General features: G+C 46.5%; 3 protein-coding genes across 3 annotated transcripts; 1 reads left to right on the top strand and 2 right to left on the bottom strand.

Moving 5' to 3' along the window:
* Positions 1-479: 479 nt before the first annotated feature.
* C8R40DRAFT_1166666 (Aldo keto reductase) lies at positions 480-1,882 on the bottom strand (the record flags this gene model as incomplete). Its single annotated transcript, XM_046230889.1, has 8 exons — positions 480-638; positions 699-855; positions 909-958; positions 1,023-1,242; positions 1,301-1,357; positions 1,414-1,572; positions 1,629-1,714; positions 1,769-1,882. The coding sequence occupies 8 exons, from the start codon at positions 1,880-1,882 to the stop codon at positions 480-482; spliced, it is 1,002 nt and encodes a 333-aa protein (XP_046090517.1).
* Positions 1,883-2,996: 1,114 nt separating this feature from the next.
* Positions 2,997-3,510, top strand: C8R40DRAFT_1026003 (uncharacterized protein; the record flags this gene model as incomplete). The annotated part of the gene is made up of 2 exons (XM_046223079.1): positions 2,997-3,281; positions 3,337-3,510. Coding segments are annotated over 2 exons (459 nt in total), but the record flags the coding sequence as incomplete, so codon positions are not given.
* Positions 3,511-6,978: 3,468 nt separating this feature from the next.
* Positions 6,979-7,935, bottom strand: C8R40DRAFT_599346 (uncharacterized protein). The gene is made up of 4 exons (XM_046235582.1): positions 7,837-7,935; positions 7,642-7,774; positions 7,492-7,576; positions 6,979-7,441 (listed from the first exon to the last, which is right to left on the bottom strand). The coding sequence occupies exons 1-4, from the start codon at positions 7,837-7,839 to the stop codon at positions 7,150-7,152; spliced, it is 513 nt and encodes a 170-aa protein (XP_046090515.1). The 5' UTR covers positions 7,840-7,935; the 3' UTR covers positions 6,979-7,149.
* Positions 7,936-19,237: the final 11,302 nt, after the last annotated feature.

The raw sequence follows: 19,237 nt of genomic DNA, 5'->3' as shown, positions 1-19,237 counted from the left end.
GGTGACTGGGAACAAACAACCCCACGAAGACGTGTGATAATTACAGAACTCATCCTGTGACATCGGTTACAATACTTCTCATGGGTAGTCATGAGTCTGAGGCTAGTATGAGTCGGGCAAGATAGGGTGATCGTTATCGATGTGGCAGGCCCATGCTGATGGGGATGTACTATGTGAAGAGGCTTGCAATTTGAAAGGGCCTGATACCCTTAGAGCTAACCCCCGACATGGCAAGAGCTAGGTTCTAAGATTTCTATACTCCGAGAGACAGGATCTGTTGAAGAGCGACCAAGTCTGGCCATGGGATGATTTTTGTCGGGGAGCAAAGATGTTTACACTGCACAGCCACGTCCAACACTACATAGTACGTCAAACGTTTTATAGTTAAGCCTCATGGCTATACAAGACAAGCTACTTAGGCAGCCTACGGCATACATATACTCTTACAGATTTCTTCAAAAACACACCTAACCATGATTTTACTTTGGAAGTGGAGGTGTCTTCACCAACACAACTTGCATGTGTTTCTCCGCATATCGGTTGCCCGGTATGTCACTTTCCTCAGCAATCTTCCTGAGCGCAGCAATCTCTTCTACACTGAGCTTCACATCAGTAGCCCCCATGTTCTCTTTCACGTACTTCAAGTAAAGTATCATAAGCATCCTTCGCAGACAATTCAACTCTCAGGAAATTCGTACCTTGATCTTTTTCGTCCCTGGAATGACGACAAAGTCATCACCTTGGGCAAGTATCCAGGCAAGCGTTACTTGACCTGCTGTTGCGTTGTGCTTTCGACCGATTACCTCAATTTGTTTGACAACTTCGAGAATCTTGGGGAAGTTCTCTGCCTGATATCTTCACAGAACATAGTTCAATAGACTGGACAAACGATGAGCACGACGACATACTTGGGTACAGTCCTTCGGAAGTCTCCTTCTTCGAAATCATCAGGCGATTTCTGGAAATGAGATTGCTCCAATCAGAATCATACACATGTATCGAACTTTTCAAGAAAGACCTACGTATTGACCGGTAAGAAGGCCTCTCGCAAGGGGAGAATAAGCTACGATCGTGACGCCAAGCTCGCGTGCAGTTTTGAGAAGACCGATTTCTTCAGCTTCGATGTCGAGAACAAAGGGTGAGAATTCGACTTGAAGGGCAGAGATGGGATGCACAGCATGTGCACGGCGAAGATCTTCGGCTGTACATTCAGACAAACCCAGATACTTCACTTTTCCTTCCCTACAAAGACATCATTGAATGCTTGACAGATCGATTAGGGAAGTAAGCGCCTACATACTTGACAAGCTCGGCCATAGCACCAACGGTAATCTCGATTGGGACCTTGGGATCGGGCCTACGAGTAGTCAGGTTTCATGAGAAGTGGCCCTGCTAGGGAAGATACGAATGCACCTGTGTTGATAGTATAAGTCGATGGTTTCGACACCAAGACGTTCAAGCGACGTGGCGAATTGCTCTTTAACAAACTCTGGATCACCACGAGGGCCTTGCGGTGTGATTCCAAACTTGGTAGCGAGGAATATCTCATCGCGCTTGCCCGTCTTTTTGAACCTGAGGAGAGTCCGATGTTTGAGCATCGCGTTCCGATCGTTGAGGCGTTTTCGTACCATTTTCCGAGAAGAGCCTCGGAGTCCGCATATATATGAGCAGTATCGATATGCCGACATCCACTCGCATATACAGCATCTAGGACCTGCAAAGACATTTAGGTTCGTACTTTCATTGCTCTGAATGAGGAGCGGCACACCTTGAATCGTTCTTCATCAGACTCAACCTTCCCGTAGAACGCGCTGATACCCATGGCACCAAATCCAACAGGATGAACTTCAGCATTTCCAATTTTTCTGAGAGGCAAGGTCATTGTAGGGGAGAAAATACTTTCGAGATGATGGTGTGGACCAAGTGGTGAGAATTAATTTGTATAGTATCAGTGGTGACTCTCCCACTACTTACGACTATTGACTCCGATGAGTCCAAGTTGAAGAAGGAATTACACGGTATAGTACCGAATCACCACGTCTTCAGTCCCCAAATCAGTTGAGGTCTTCCATGCTCACTAAGTGAACTCAGTCGCCTGGAAAGCTATGAAGTTAAGCAGGGTTGGATCGGCACATTAGGCCGATGCCTCTAAATTACACCAGCAAAGCACATCATCAGTAGGCGCACGATCTAAAAGCAGGTCAGTGACGAACTCACAACTTCTAGCCTATGCCACCGAAACTGTAGAATATCCATGTCCCCCAGAAAAATCTTTGTGGCTACAGTACGGGCCGTGTAGATATATGGTGAAGGTAGCGAAGACCTGAAATTGAATCGAAGAGTACCCCGTACTTTGCTAGTTTCTTCCTTCGTATAGGTCGGCCCCGGCGTATGCGAAGTTGATCGACTGAGAATTTTTCAACACCAAGAACCGCCATTCATTGACCATTTTGACCATCGAAGATTGACAAGCCTTTCGTACTATTCTCTTCCTCTTGATTGTTTTTGCATGCCAGCCATTGATTGATTCTAGCTGGTCGTCCTTCACTCTTTTGTGGTCAATACCGCAGTATTCCATGAGAGCAAGGGTGTTTCTGAGATCGAAAAAGTAATCTTCGAGCAGGTTATCGTTGTCGTTGAATTAACGTAGTTCACACGGAATGAATGTAGGAGTTTACTCGCTGACTTGGAACAACTGCTGGAACGCGAATTCCATGTGTTGATCAAGCTGCGCAGGCCAAACTTTAGCTGCGTACCCCAAACTTTATGCATCCAGGCTTCTTCTGTTCTTCGAAATTGTCGTTGCACTCATATGAAGTAATACGAGACGCACGAGCTCAAACTTCTTGCACTTCTTCCTACACACCTTTGAATGGAGAAGAAAGGAGGACGACTATTTTGAGATTTCAGATACTTTCTTCCATACTGCATAAAATATGAAGTTCTTTCGTCTTTCGCGCCCCAAGTTCGACGTCCGTTCGATGGCGTCTCCCACTCAAGCAACATCCAATCATATCCAATCATTCTTCGAACAATATCCGCGGTTCAGTTATGATCCCACTGGCGAAACTATGTATCAGTTCAGGATGATGTGCAGGTCGTACGGCTGGCGCCCTGATAGTGAAGAACGAATGCAAGCCCTTGAAGGGGTACGAGATGCCATTGCACTCCAGTTCAATGCATTCTACGGAGATGATGCAAACAGTTTGAACGGTTGGCATAGCCTGTATCGAGCGTTACAAATTCAGGACATCCCGGATACGGTGAAAGGTTGTAAAGAGGTGCGAGTGATTTTCTTCCGTACCAGTCGTACATCACCTGAATGAACCTCATCAGGGTATTAAGACCATCCACGTCAACATATGTGATTTGGTGGATCATAAAGAAGATGTCCCAACGAAGCATCCTTCGGAAGCTGCTCTTGCTCAATACAGTCGCGACTCGAAAAAAATATACCCACGGGAAAATGCGTATGCGGGAGGGTTGTTGAGGTTCCTTTTGCGGCAGATATATGGAGAATATCATGGTCAGCAGCGTGAGGGTGTTCAAAGACGAAGGGGTCAAGGGCAAGGTAGTGGGCATGGGAAAAAGGGCGGTTCAAATCGTCGCCGCAACTAGGAGGGGACGTTCGTCGAAAGACCACACTTCCTGGATGTCAGTCCACCATCACTGGCATTAGGGATGTGGTCAAATCTTGTGAGAAGTGCGCAAAATCCCGTTCTATGGCCATCCTTGGTTTCTAGTCATAGAAGTTTACCTATCTGTTATCCATGTATTATTCGAGGGCGGCGCCGCACGACAGAATAGTAGCTGCTGATCTAGGTTTAGAACTTAGCACTAGGCTCCACTGTCGTGGACCACACTTTGCTTGGTAAATATTGTAGATCTAAAACACGGCGCGCACAGGGCACGCCGCGAGTGGGTACAGGGCCTCCATATGTTCTGAATGTCATGTAGATAGAGAATGGGCGAGTTGTTGTGGAAGCTTCAAAACAAAACAAGTTCAAAGTGTGCCAGCACATCAAAAATGTTCGATTCTGGGGTAGAATAGACCTTGCAAGCAAGGTGAGTAGCTTGACTTGAAGAGACAGATAATGGAATCCTGATGGAATCCCAGTCGGAATCCCAGATCACATGGGGCTGAATCAAGTTTTTGATCCGAATCATGAATGCGCCGTTTCCCTCAACTCGTCTTTATCTCAAACCCACTAGAAAACCCAACCATTGGAGCTGATGCAGATGGGTGAACCGAATTAGCTCAGAGGACCGACAAGTCCATCGAGGAGGCATCAAAACGAGGTCAAAAAAGAGGCAATGCGTGGAATCTGGAAGCGGTAACCCCAATCAGAGACCACCAAGTCTTGTTCCACCACCATCTCCACCCCCACCCCCACCTGATTGTCCTGCGGATTAACTGTCCTCTCGGAGATTGAAGCAGTCTGGATCACTCAAGAGTTCATCAGAGCTCTTAGAGATGCCTCACTCGAGAACGGCGACCTGGAAGCGGAGTCTCTGGCCAAGCTTCTCAATTCATCAATTTTGGTCTTGCAATCCGGACATGATCAGTGCCAGTGGGACGCACAATTTAAGATCATTCACAAAGAACTTCGGGTGACATCTGTAACCCACTTCACGTTAACTCAAGTCTGGATCTGCCTCCCTCTTGCAAAGATTCCTCCGCAGCTTCGTGAAGGCAAGGTAGACGGGGGGCCTGGCTAATCGACGCTCCCAAATTCACCATATTTTGAAAGTTCACTTCGGCCTCAACTCCGTTACCGGCATTGTTACCTTCGACAGCAAATCGTGCACCTTTGAACCCATCGACTTTTGCGCTATCACCAACGCCGGACGTTCATCCTCGTGAATACAAACTCGCGGAGTAGATGTAAGCTCACTTGGGATTTTCAACTAAGGATGCGGAGAGACGGAGTGCGGGGTTGGGTGGGTTTGAGATGGATGATGAGTTAGTCGTGGGTGTGAGTGTGCGTCCTAGACTTCACGAGGAGGATAGGGAGTTTCCACGTTCCCCCAACTTACGATTACACTTACCCGCACCTATCTCAGTACCGCAATCCAGGGTGTCATACGTCGGATGTCGGCACTTCAAGGGACGAGCCGTCAATGTATTGGGGTGGGACCAAGACAAAAAGCAAGAGGGTCGAGAATTCGAAGGAGAGGCTGAGGATGGACACGAGGAAAGCCATGACTCCAGAGAGTCCGAGAAAGGTTAGTATACAATCGATTTTTAAACTCTGTTACTATCACGATTACTCATGGTCGTTCTTTTTACCATTCTTTAGGAACGCAACTCCCAAACCCTGAATGGTATTGTCAAAAACAGACTCAATGTGATGCTATTGTTGTACCAGATTTCGAACAAGTACAGATGCGGTGGAGGAGAAGAGGAAGGAGAAGAGTTCATCGTAGCCTGAAGCCGGAGCGAGTCCAGCTGTTACGCTAAGGAGTAGTCGTAGTTTGCCAAGGGTGTATATAGCTTGACGAACAATGTCATTCTTAACAAGGTATGTTCATTCGTTCGGTTTTTATATACACTACTTGATTCATCACGGACTTGTTTATAGCTTCAACTTCCTATCCATGCGAAGGGACCGAAGCAGCACAATGTGGATATCGGGATGGAGCCTCATACATCGATGATGCTGATGCTTAGTCCTTCGTCGGCAGCTTTGGATGTGGCTCCGGGGTGTCAGTACCAGCACCTCATCCTCCTTCGTCATCGTCTGTCTGCGCATAGTCGATATTACCAATGTCAACAGCTCATTCTCCATCAACAACGTCGGTACCATTTGCACCTCCTTCGTCAACACAATGGCCACGGACTGAAGCTTGAACTGAATCGACCTCGGCCCGCTTATAAGGGCCACCCATGAAGATTTTGACTACAAAGGGGGCATGGAGTTGAGCGACGCTTGATGACCAGAGGCGGTTTTCCGGGTTTTTCTGGGACACGGATTTGGATTCTATCTGGCGTACCCTTATCCTTACTCCTACGGGTATCAGGATACATGCCGCACCGTTCGTATCCACTGTGTATGTTTACGGTGCACCATCTACTAGGGATGGAAGATAAAGGTGAATCCGTAATGGGGTGCGATGCAGATGAAGAGGGGAGATGAATCAGAGAATTAGGGGAGGATGGGCATGAGAATAAGGAAAGAGAGGAAGGTTGGTGCGATTTTTCAGTCAAAATTTATTTCTTTACATTTTCGTTGACTTATTCATTTCATTCTGTAAGGATCTTCCTTTCTATTCAAGTATGCAACACCCGCAACCTCAACGACATCTACGGAAGCGTAACTTGAAACAAATTCATATCCGCCGCCGCCGTATCCGATACCGAGTAAGTTCAAGACTCGGAAGATGTAGCGGAAGAAGAGATTCCGTCAAAGATGAAGAGGCTAGTCACACATATCACTGGGTACGGGCATCCAGATCAGAGGAAGGGATTCGAAATGCAAACTCAAGTTTGAGTGGATCTGAAGCCAAAGATGATGTAGCGAGCGCGGCGATTAAGCCAAGGAGTAGAATGTTGGTGTATGCACTTATTGAGGGCGGGATTGGTGGAAGGGCTAGATGTATGGTCAACAACGATACTCGGGAGAGAGATAAGGACAGAGACATAGATAGGGACGTGAACCAAAATGTCATCGACTTAATGAACAAACGATGGGCATCTTCAAAGAGTGCGTTTGTTCATTCGGTTTCTCAACTCCTTGCTTCATTCGTTGATAATTACTTAGGAATTCTAGTACAGCTTCGGGTTGCACTTGTCCATATCCACATCTAGGTCGATGACCGAATTCATCATGGACCGATTCCGAGGATATCGAATTCGATGTCGCAGCCTCATCAAGCGTCTTCTTCATACTCGTATCCATATCCTCCATATCCCGTTCACACACCTTCATGTTACTCTCAACTTCATCCTTCCGCGTATACTAATGCTAACACTAAGCTATCATGTTATTCTGCACCTAAACCTCTTGCTGCCACAGCTACTGGTATACCCTCAACGTCGGCGAAGATGTCTCCTGTCCTTCCATTACATCGCCATGTAGTTGTTGACACTCATCATAGTTAATGTACTTGACAATTCATAACTCTACGACCTTCAAATTCTGCAAACCCTTAGTTATAGAATTCAGCACCAGGCTCAAGGGGAACCCAGTACTTTGTATCGGTGCGAACCTCATCAACCTTTTTCAAAAAGCTGATCTTCGAACCAACAGCAATAACTCCTTCATTTTCAAGAAGCTCGATGAGAGCAGTAGTCCAAGTAAGACAGCCACTTCCAGCACCATTGTACTGGTAGTGATTGAACTTTTTTGCGACCAGAAGGTTGTAAACATCGGTAGTGGTATACTTCTTGATGATAGGGGTCTCCCAATAGTAAGGGGCAAAGAAAGGCTTGCTGATCATTCTGAATATATTGCAGTTAGTCAAGTTTTTGCAGTTATAGAGTCAACATACTGGATTTCAACAACGGGGTTTGAGTCTTCATTTTTGCGTGTGTCAAATGAAGTCGAGCGTTCTTCATCACTTTCTTTGTATGCACCTCCACCGCGCCTACCCGAAGGCCAATTCAGTCTCTGATCTACATCAAATTTGGATAGCACGTACCAGTGAATGGGTTGGAAGGATCGTATTGCCTAGGCATCCTCACTGCAGTAGCATTAAACTTGAGGATCGGTTGATCCCGATCACGGTTCTGCCATAAGCTGGTGTCAATGGGAAGGGGGGCTGGGTTCTGCGCCTAGAAGCAGGGTAAACCGCAGTTAGCAAACAGACTACGACTGCAATCTCTAATGAACATACCATGGCTGATTTCTATATGTTGATCAATGGATATGATGGGAAGTATGTTCCCTGGAGAGGATAAGGAGTACTGTTGCTTTCGAAGAGCTTTTATACCAACTAGCAGCCCAATCATTTTTGGGTATTGTTATATTTCAACACAGCGCTTCGTTGCGTTCCTGTCATCATTAATATTCAGCTCCTGTGTCATTTCACTGTGGTCACTCTAGCAGAGTTTCCAAAGACACCTGCTGTTCAGAAAAATGAGCCCAGACCTGTTCGGACTTGATGACCCAGCCATCTCTTCAGATCCCTAAAAAGCAATTAGGATCGCAGACGTATCGTCCTTATCTTTTTGTTGTAAGGTACTAGAGCTCAAGCAAGACCCGCACACGTCAGGTGACTGTGACCCACTGCTATTTTGATCCACGAAAAAATTAATAGCAGTCTCATAAATCTGCCTTCTCGAAATCGGTTCGCGCAGAAAGTTTTGCATCCCTCTAGCAAAACTTTCCTTGCAAACCAAATATATGTCGATAAACGGCTGCTACTAATTTTTGAAGGTCATGTCACGCCGGTCAGGTGACATGTGCGGAACTTGCTTGAGCTCTACCTTAGTATATTCTGCTGAAATGACTGGGGGGTAAGGCCGCAAGCGGCGGGTGCCGAACATTTTCAATTACAAACTTACTATTACAAGAAAACAACATAGAGTAAGTAAAAACAAAGATTCCCAGAGAAGTGAAAATGTCCCTTTTGCTTCTGATGCATTCGGTGCAGAGTTTGATCCACTATGAGAAGCATGCCTGTCCCACTTTTTGCTGCCCCCTTCAGCAAATACAACTGGGTGACCAAGCCAGATGTCAGGCAGAGGCATGTTCTGGGATAAACTTGCCCTTGGCAACCATTGGCCATTAGGACAGGAAGTGGAATGATGGTTAATGAAAAATGAAACTCAAGAAATATGAAAATAGTAGCTACATAAGAATTATCAACAGCTGTTATTAGCTGTTGACACTCTACTTAGCCTGTGCTGGAAACCTTGAGTAATACCATGACAAGTCATTTTCTGCAGCCTGTGCTGTTTTTGCAGCCAGGTTCTCAGTTCTCTTTAACTCAGATCGTAGTTCTTCTGAAATGTGATTTCTAATTTTGTTGATACTAAATGGCCGTAAGATACAGAGACCTTTCAATGAACGGACACGAGAAAGCATCACATATGCACTTTGGATTGAGCGGCAACTAGCAAAGTCTATGCAGGCTACATTCATTGAACGGCCCTGGGCATTATGTGATGTAAAGGCAAAAGCAGGAATCAAAGGAAGCTGCTTTCGAGTTGCTGAGTACAATTTCTCAGAATTTGGCAAATGAAATTTGAAACTTTGAGTGATTGGCTTCAGAATGACACGGTTTGGGTGCACTGGATCATTGCTCTTGTATCCAGGAAAATCTACAGTGGCTGACACTGCATAATACCTATCATCATGTATTTCATATGTTAATGAAACCAATGTACCTAGACTACCATTTGACAAACCTAGTTCAGTTGCAATATTTTCAGTTGCAAAGACTGGCATTCCTGGAATATATGGTACCTTACCCCCCAGATCCTGAGCATCTTTCACAGGAATTTTCCATGCAGCTTCAGCTGCAATACCTTTGATGACTTTTTTATTTTTGCCACGTCCACGTGTGTCAGTTGAATGACAAATATGGAATTCTTGACCTGTTACTCTGGCAAATGCTTTTGCTGACTCAAAATTGTGTGCATCTCTTGCTGCATTTGTATAAGTAATTAAAGGACATGCATTTTCAGGATTTGTTATCCATTGTGTGATGTCAATGAGGCTCTTTGTCTCATTAGAGCATGCTTCATTACTCAGCACATATTTATCCAGAATATCTTTATCTGCCTGGATACAAGTACCAGTGCGTAATCGGCTGAGAATGTCAATTAACACATTATCTCCTTTTTGACGCATTATTTCTGAGAGAACAACAACTTTATCTATTTGATGCCAAGCTTGTATTTGTCATAAAGTACGCAGCCCCTATCATTACGCAGCCCCTATCATTACGCAGCCCCTATCATTACGCAGCCCCTATCATTTTCCCTTTCTCACCGTCTCGACGCCTTTACTTGTACAATACATCATCCCATCGCTGTCAATCTCCATCGATTACTGATCTATCTATTACTGATCCACCTGACCCACCTTCTCTTTCTATCGGCTTCCGCCTCCTTCCTTGCCCCTGAACTGTACAGTATTACATCGTTGTTTCTCGCAGACTAGATTATGTATATATAGCCAACCCTCCACAGCCTGGTCCCTTATCTTGACCTCTCTGTCATTATCTGGGACCAGGTATGTGCTTACTTATTATTACCTATGACTACGATACTCAATATATCTCTGTCATTATCTGGGACCAGTTCGCCTCCGCTCCGCTTAGTCGCTCCGCCTCACTCACCTGCTTAGTCGCTCTGCCTCACTGTCTGGTTTAGTCACCCCGCTTCCTGCTCCGCTAGTCACTCCGCCTCTGCCGCTTCGTGACATTAGGTCAAGATCCATTACTGCACTGACAGCCTACCGATAAGGTTGTCCTTGCAGGATCCATAGACACCACGTCTTCCCCAGTCCCGCCCGATTCTGAAACACCTGCTGCCAGTATAGACTGCTCCACACTCCCGCACGCACTTGACCCCAGAGACCAAGCTCACGCCCACAACAACAACGATACTTGGCGTGATTGCCAGTCTCAACCTTGCCCCAACGCCCTTTCGAACTCGATCCGAGAGCCACTCACTGTGAGCAATATAACCTTCCTGCCAATTCCCCAACCCCGATTGCCTACTCCCATCATGTCGACTCCTGTCCCGCCTGCCCCAAATACCTCTGCTGAGGATCTCATGGCTCAGCTCATCAGACAAGTAGCCAGCCTTGCTACAGCCATGGAGGAACGCTCATCCTCCAAGTCAAGCATGAACAAACCCGAGGTCTTCAAGGGTAAAGATGGTGCTGAAGCTCGTCGCTTCATGGCTCAGTTCCAAAATTGGGCGTCAGAACAACCGGATCTCGCCAAGAGCCAAGTTAAACTTATCAAGTCCGCCCTGGGCTTCTTCACAGAAAGTGCTGGAGATTGGGCAACTCCCCATCTGTTACACTTCAGTGCAGAGAATCCCCCTTTCGGAGGAAACTGGGATACGTTCTTGAAGGAATTTAGCCAGCGGTTTGAACCAATGGACCCAGGTATGGAAGCCCGTAGCGAGATCAAGAACCTCAGACAAAGTAAAGGGCAGACAGTTGCAGAATTTGCCCAGAAGTTCAAGGATATCGGAGATCGGACTGAAATGTCTGATATTGATTTACGGGAACGCTTCTTCACCGCCTTACTTCCGGAGATCCGACAACACCTTATCATCGTAAACATCGCCCAAGGAATCGCTCCGACTTTGAAAGAGGCAATCAAACGAGCCATATCGGTGGATGTCTACCTGCATGATCCCACCATGACCGGCCGAAACACCGGACACGCTCCCGCACACACTGCTCACATTACCCCTGCCGACCCTCACGCCATGGACATTGATGCTACTCATACCAGCACTGGGAATAGCAGGGAGGCCTTCCTTGCCCGTATGCGCGGACGATGTTTTGGTTGTGGAGCTCAAGGCCATGTTAAGCAGAATTGCCCACACAAGGAGACTACCTGCCGATACTGTGGACGCCGGGGACACCTAGAATCCGTCTGTCAGGACAAGTTCATGGGACTTAGTCGCGACCGTGGCCGACGCCAACAGCCTCGCCGTCAGCAGATCTCAGCCACGGCGGCACCATTTACCTTATTCCCAAACGAATCAGTTCAGATTGCCGCCTCAATCCCAACACCTGTCGCTGGACCTGCTATACCGAGCCCCGCTAATCAGGACTTCTCCACCCAAATTGGACAAATAAGGGAATTGTTGGACCGTGCTAATGCCATGTCTCCTCCGTCCTCTGGTTTTCAGCAGGGTTTTTAAAGAGGGTACCCGCTCCGGCTGCACCGAGAGTACCCCATAATCAGTTTACTATGTTCGCTACCTCTTCGTATGACTCGCTCCCATCATGTACAATATCATCTATTTGGGAATTAAATTCCAGCTCCCCACATTTCCGAATTCATGCGAAACTGAGAGGAAGGAACCATAGTATAACAACCGCAGCCATGGTAGACTGTGGAGCTACCGCCCTGTTTTTAAACCAAGACTTTGCCACCAGAAATCACGTAACCTGCGCACCCCTCCATAAACCAATCGATGTATTCAATATCGATGGTACACCTAACCGAGCCGGGCGAATCACCCACTTTGCACGCTTAGCACTCACAGTGGATAACCAAGAGCGATGGATGGATTTCCTGATCACAAACTTAGGAGGAGAGGATATTATTCTCGGACTCCCCTGGTTACGGAAGGTAAATCCAGAGATTGACTGGGAGAAGGGACGACTTTCAGTAAAGCCACCCCGGGTACATATAGAGGAAGTAGAAGATGAGCAGACTTCACACCCTCACCTAGTGGCGTCTACTACCGATAGTCCAATCCAGGAACTCCTGAACGAAGGATCCCAACGTGAACCCAATCACACTGAGGCAGACCTAGAGGAGAATGAAATCATAACAGCAACGGAGGAATCCCCAATACACCGAATACGAGCCAATCACAAAACGCGTCGGGCATGGGTGAAAGCGGGGATATTGGAAGAACAAACAGAGGAAGTATGGTGCTCAGCAGGGTTCACATATTCTCAACAACTAGCAGAGGAGGCTAACCGCGATAAACCCATTAAAACCTTTGAGGAGATGGTCCCTGAGCAGTACCGAGACTTCAAGAAGGTTTTCTCCGAATCTGCCTCTGAGCGATTACCTGCCCATCAGCCCTGGGATCACGCTATCGATCTTGTACCCGGAGCACCAGCAACCATGCGGACAAAGATCTACCCAATGTCCTTGAACGAGCAGGAGGAACTCGACCGCTTTCTAGAAGAAAACCTACGGAAAGGCTACATCGTTCCCTCGAAGTCACCCATCTCATCTCCAGTCTTCTTCGTGAAGAAAAAGGATGGGAAACTCCGTTTCGTACAGGACTACCGGAAACTGAATGAGTATACTGTGAAGAACCGATATCCTCTCCCATTAGTTGCTGATATCATTAGCCGGCTTCAGGGAGCGCGATATTTCACCAAGTTTGACGTTCGCTGGGGCTACAATAATGTGCGGATTAAGAAGGGGCATGAATGGAAAGGCGCATTTGCAACAACTCGGGGCTTGTTCGAGCCTAAGGTTATGTTCTTCGGTCTCACGAATTCCCCTGCCACATTCCAAGCACTTATGAATGCGATATTTGCTGATCTCATTGCAGCTGGCAAGGTGGCAGTCTACCTAGACGACATCCTCATATTCAGTAACGACCTCAAGGAACACCGACAAGTGGTACGGGAAGTATTAACGCGACTAGAAAAGCACGACCTCTATTTGCGCCCAGAGAAGTGTGAATTTGAACAGCAACAGATCGAATACCTGGGACTTATCATTTCAGAAGGGGAGGTGAGAATGGATCCGGTCAAAGTAGCGGCCGTTCGTGACTGGCCAGTCCCTACCAACCTCCGGGAACTGCGAGGATTTTTGGGGTTTGCAAACTTCTACCGGCGCTTTATCCGAAATTTTGCAAGAATAGCTCGACCTTTGAACGACCTAACCAAGAAGGATACCACCTTTAACTGGACTGGTACACAACAGGAGGCATTTGACACCCTTCGAGAGGCCTTCATCTCCGCACCAATCCTTGCTCTATGGGCGCCAGATCGGCCCACTCGAATTGAGGTAGACGCATCAGGCTTTGCTACGGGAGGCGCCCTCATGCAGAAGCAAGACGATGGTCAGTGGCACCCAGTAGCCTTCAGATCGGCATCCATGCAGCCAGCAGAACGGAACTATGAAATATATGATCGGGAGATGCTTGCCATTATTGAAGCATTGAAGGACTGGAGGAATTTCCTGGAAGGACTTCCACAACCATTCGACATTATCACCGACCACTCCAACCTCGAATTCTGGCGCACAGCACAAGACCTTACCCGTCGACAAGCCCGATGGGCCCTCTATCTATCACGGTTTGATTTTCATATGATCCACCGTCCTGGCCGAGTAAACACCCAAGCTGATGCCCTTTCTCGTATGGCAGTACATCATGTATCAGATAGCGATGACAATCAGCAACAGACCGTCCTTAAACCTGGCCACTTCACCAAAATCGCCGCGTCAATCCTACGGAACCCCCTAGAGGATCGTATTCGGAAAGCCTCAGAACGGGAAGCACAAGTACTGGAAGGTCTGGAAACAGTCAAGAAGCACGGGTTACAACGCTTGGCCAATGGGATAGCTGAATGGGAGGAGGACAACGGGTTGGTCTATTACCGGGGCCGGGTATATGTACCAGCAGACAACAATCTACGCACCGAGGTACTCCGTCAATGCCATGATCATCCAACTGCTGGACATCCCGGATTACATGGGACACTTGACCTGGTCAGCACCCACTTCTGGTGGCCGACACTGCGTTCTTTTGTGGAGAAATACGTGGAGGGATGCGAGATTTGCGCCCGCAAGAAGATCCAACGGCACCCACGAGCTGTGACTCAACCACTGGATGTACCATCTGGCCTATGGGAAGAGGTAGGGGTCGACCTGATAACACAATTGCCTAACTCCCAGGGATACGACGCAGTCTTGGTCTGTACAGACCTGTATGGAAAACAAATCCATGCTATTCCTTGCACCAGCTCCATTACAGCCGAAGGTGTCGCCGATATCTATTACCGAGAAATCCTCCGTCTCCATGGTCTTCCCCTCCACTTCAAATCCGACCGCGGACCTCAGTTCGCAGCTAAACTCATGCGATCCCTCCTCGCTAGACTGGGAATTAAATCAGATCTAACCTCCGGATATCGTCCTCAGTCCAATGGCCAAACTGAACGCGCAAATCAGGAAGTGGAAAAATACATCCGCCTCTATGTGGGACGACGACAAGATGACTGGGCAGAACACCTCCCCATGGCGGAGTTTGTGATTAACTCGCGGACTCACTCGGCCCTAGGCATGTCCCCATTCGAGTTAACCTACGGATACCTTCCCCTGTTCAATATCCCGGTTGGTCAACGCAGCGGCATTCCAGCGGTGGATGACCGCATACGGATTCTCCGAGAAGCGCGACAGGATGCTGGAGCTGCCTTACATCTAGGAAAGAAGCAACAAAAGGAGGGATACGAACGTGGAAAGCGAAAAGCGCATCAATTCAAAGTTGGGGACCTAGTTTGGCTAAGTGCGGAGGACATTAACCTGCAGCTATCCAGTGAAAAACTAGGAGACCGACAGCTAGGACCTTACCGTATTCTGGAGAAAGTCGGACCTCTGGATTACCGCCTTGACCTTCCCTTGTCATTAGACCGCCTTCATCCTGTCTTCCATGTCGACAAACTATATCCATGGAAAGGTAACCCCATCAATGGCGAAATACCAACACCACCAGAGCCGGTGTACTTAGAAGATGAAGATGAACCGGAATATGAAGTGGAGGAGATCTTGGACAGTCGGGTACGATGGAAGAAGTTGGAATATCTAGTAAAATGGAAAGGTTACGATGCAGGACACAACTCTTGGGAACCCGCACCCAACCTCAGCCGGGCACCAAAAATTGTTCGGGCCTTTCACAAAAAACATCCGACAGCGGCAAAACCTTGACCATCGAGGGCAATGGTCATAAGGAGGGGGGTAATGTCATAAAGTACGCAGCCCCTATCATTACGCAGCCCCTATCATTTTCCCTTTCTCACCGTCTCGACGCCTTTACTTGTACAATACATCATCCCATCGCTGTCAATCTCCATCGATTACTGATCTATCTATTACTGATCCACCTGACCCACCTTCTCTTTCTATCGGCTTCCGCCTCCTTCCTTGCCCCTGAACTGTACAGTATTACATCGTTGTTTCTCGCAGACTAGATTATGTATATATAGCCAACCCTCCACAGCCTGGTCCCTTATCTTGACCTCTCTGTCATTATCTGGGACCAGGTATGTGCTTACTTATTATTACCTATGACTACGATACTCAATATATCTCTGTCATTATCTGGGACCAGTTCGCCTCCGCTCCGCTTAGTCGCTCCGCCTCACTCACCTGCTTAGTCGCTCTGCCTCACTGTCTGGTTTAGTCACCCCGCTTCCTGCTCCGCTAGTCACTCCGCCTCTGCCGCTTCGTGACAGTATTCCCTTAACTTCATACTGTGTTTTGTTATTCAATGCATTCAGACATGTTGATTCATAGCATTTCACAAGTTCATGGTCAAACAAAGGTTTTGCTCTTGGTGGTGGTAGTTGAGCTGGATCACCACAGGTCACAATGTTTAGTTTTCCAAATGGATGCTCAGTTATGCCTTTTGCAATAGAACAATATTCAGAAAGAAGGCTAACATTCTCTGGACTCATGAAGTATATCTCATCCACTACCAATGTACGTATAGGGGCAAACCGCTTTTCTAACTGACTTCGTATTTTTTGTCCACCTGCAGTATCAGCCTTCATTGTTGATCGAGCAACCCGCAATGCAGCCTCTGAATGTATTGTGCAACCACCAATTTGACTTGCCACAACACCTGTAGGAGTGTTATAGAACAGCCTGAGGTACTGTAAGACTGTTATTTACTCTAGTAGCTACTTCTCACTTCTCATACGGGCTATTACTTTACGATTTGTTAGGATTAAAATCTCAGCATTGCATCGAGGTTGGTTTAGCCAATTTAGGAAATTAGACAAGATTGTACTCGTATTCAGACGAAACATCGAGAACATTCTAAGGAGTTCCTCAGTACTATATAGTAATATCAGTAACTCAGAATGAGGACATTCTTTACTACCATTATCGTCTGAACTAAGTTCACGCTAAGTGCTATTGACTCGCTCTAGCATCATTCTTCTCATACTCCTTTGCATTGATTCGCTCTGTTCAAGGTAAGCATTTCGTCACATAATCAATCATATTGACCAGATCTATCATTACTGAAGTTATCTCTTTGGCATTACTAACAACTATTGCGCGGACACTATCATTGTTTATCCCAAAACACTGCGAACGTCACGCGTGAATTGTAGCGAACTCTAACATTGGTGGACATTAGGAGAGATATCTATCTGAATTGTCTTACGAGATAGATAGTATATCTCATCGTCATATCATTCTACATACCACTATCATAAAGGGTAGTGCATGAAATCTAATAAACGCACTAGTCATACAACACCATCGAGGTCTTTACTCCGTTATCCTCTTCGTCATCAACAAGCTTTATTACAGAACCAACCTGAACTCTCGGGACCTCTAGATATCACCCCAACAAGAGCTAGAAAGTCTAAAACGACCATTAAGACAACCGACAATAATAAAATCAACCAATCACCTAACCCGAATTCATCTGTTTTCATTGTCCCCGAGATCGAAATCCAACAGACACCTGAAAGCTTTACGATGCCTCATGAGGATGAGAACCTTCTTGCCAATCCGTCTACCCCCTTTCCTACTAAATCTACATCTATTCATACAATCGAGACAAATGAAGAGTTTTCTCCCGAACCAATTATTTCTGAACAAGAGACAATAATTCAAAAACTGATTAATACCTCCGACATCGACTCCGACAGCTGTGAGGAAGAGAATGAGGATTCAACTTTGACATTAAAGCGGGAATATAAGTTGGAACCTTTGACTCATATTTCAGGATCTCTAGATTTGAACAAACAATCAAACCTCCCAAGGGGTGTAGACAAAGAATATTACGAGTTGAACATGGATAAAGTGGATTTTTCTAAGGGTGAACTCGTCAGTATAACAGGTTTCAGAGGTCAATTCAATGTTCCGGGTATACCTAAGGAACACAGAGAGTATTTAGCTGATCGATATCAAACAGCAACAAGAATTGCAGCAGAATACCTTAATCGCAAACTTTCGCAGAACAGAAATGGAAAACCCCAACTCTCTCGAGCGGACCGAAAACCTTATCAGAACCTCTTTGAGAAGCTCGATACCTGCCTTTTAAATTGGCGCAGACTTTTAATTAGAGCTGAAGCAAATAGCGAATCCTTCTATGTCTATGCACTCGAATTTGAGAGGGTTTTGGAGGTACTACAGTTATTACGAAAAGTTCACGATCAATCAAAAGCGGACTTCAGATATTACGGAGAACACAGACCATCTATGCCTATCTGGGGAGTCAATTCATCTCCAGAACAATGGTGGGATGTTAATGATGCGGAGTGCATGGCCGCAGCATTTCGAGTTGAAGTTGAAGAGTTCCTTGCTAACATAAACAAATATACGAGGAATAGAAAAGAAAACAATACCTTGGGTCGAGAACCTGAGGACATACCCTTTGTGTCACGTTCATCAATTTCCCCTATGAAAGATTTCGGGAGCATTTCTGAATTTGGAAGAATTCGTCAAGCTCAATATCAAACTCTTCAAGGAGGACGTACTAAATACCCAACCACTAGACCCCTTGTAGCGGCCTCCAAACAGTTCTCGGAACGTTTTGGACAAAATCTGCTTGGATCTCATCAGGAACAGAGGCGAGATCTACCACCGCACATATCAGTCAGCCAGCAAGGGAGACAAGAATCCTCCTCTGTACAAAGGGGCTTGGGAAAAGCAGAGTACCAGAAAGTAAACAATGGTGAACCTCCATCAGATCCTTCTGACGATGAGGGAGACGATGACAGCAGAAAGTCAGATCATAGAAGGAATGATCGACAGAACTATCCGCCATTTACACCTAGAAGAGGAGGAGGAGGACCACCTGGAGGAGGAGGACCACCTAGTGATCCAGGAGATCCTTACGGAGGAAATGGAGGAAGTGGAGGCAAGGGTAAACCAAGGCGTAGACCTAATGACCGAGATCCTGAGGAGCCCCGGTTTGATGAAAAACTGAAATCAGATGTGATACCTACCTGGGACGGTGATATGGATAAGATTATTACTTGGGAAACCCAAATCAATGACCTCGCTAAACGGTCTGTGAAAATGCATCAACAATTGGGACATATGGTACCTCCAAGACTTCGAGAAAGTGCACAGAAATGGTACTATAGTTTGACCGAACGACGAAGAGACATATTAGAAAGGGACTGGACAACCTTGAAGGAGGGGATAAATCGTTATTATATGAATCGACAGTGGATGGATGATCAAAAACGACGTGCTAATAAGGCTTCATATCGGGATTCGGGAGCATCATCTAAGGAGACTCCGAGCGAATATTTCATTAGAAAGAAGGATTTACTCACTCGTGCTTATGATTACACTGACACCCAACTTATTGCCGAAATTGTTG

This window comes from Lentinula edodes, assembly GCF_021015755.1.
Source record: "Lentinula edodes strain Le(Bin) 0899 ss11 chromosome Unknown C8R40scaffold_4, whole genome shotgun sequence".
In the NCBI taxonomy this organism is placed as follows: Eukaryota; Fungi; Basidiomycota; class Agaricomycetes; order Agaricales; family Omphalotaceae; genus Lentinula; species Lentinula edodes.
The sequence above is the reverse complement of the archived record's forward strand: the minus strand, read 5'-3'. Positions and strand labels throughout refer to the sequence as shown.

What these genes read in the sequence shown, in the direction of transcription:
- C8R40DRAFT_599346 (XM_046235582.1), bottom strand. An exon ending in TCCTTCCAACCCATTCACTG is followed by an intron (nt 7,577 to 7,641) that starts GTACGTGCTATC and finishes GGCGCGGTGGAG; the next exon opens with GTGCATACAAAGAAAGTGAT. An exon ending in AACCCCGTTGTTGAAATCCA is followed by an intron (nt 7,442 to 7,491) that starts GTATGTTGACTC and finishes CAATATATTCAG; the next exon opens with AATGATCAGCAAGCCTTTCT.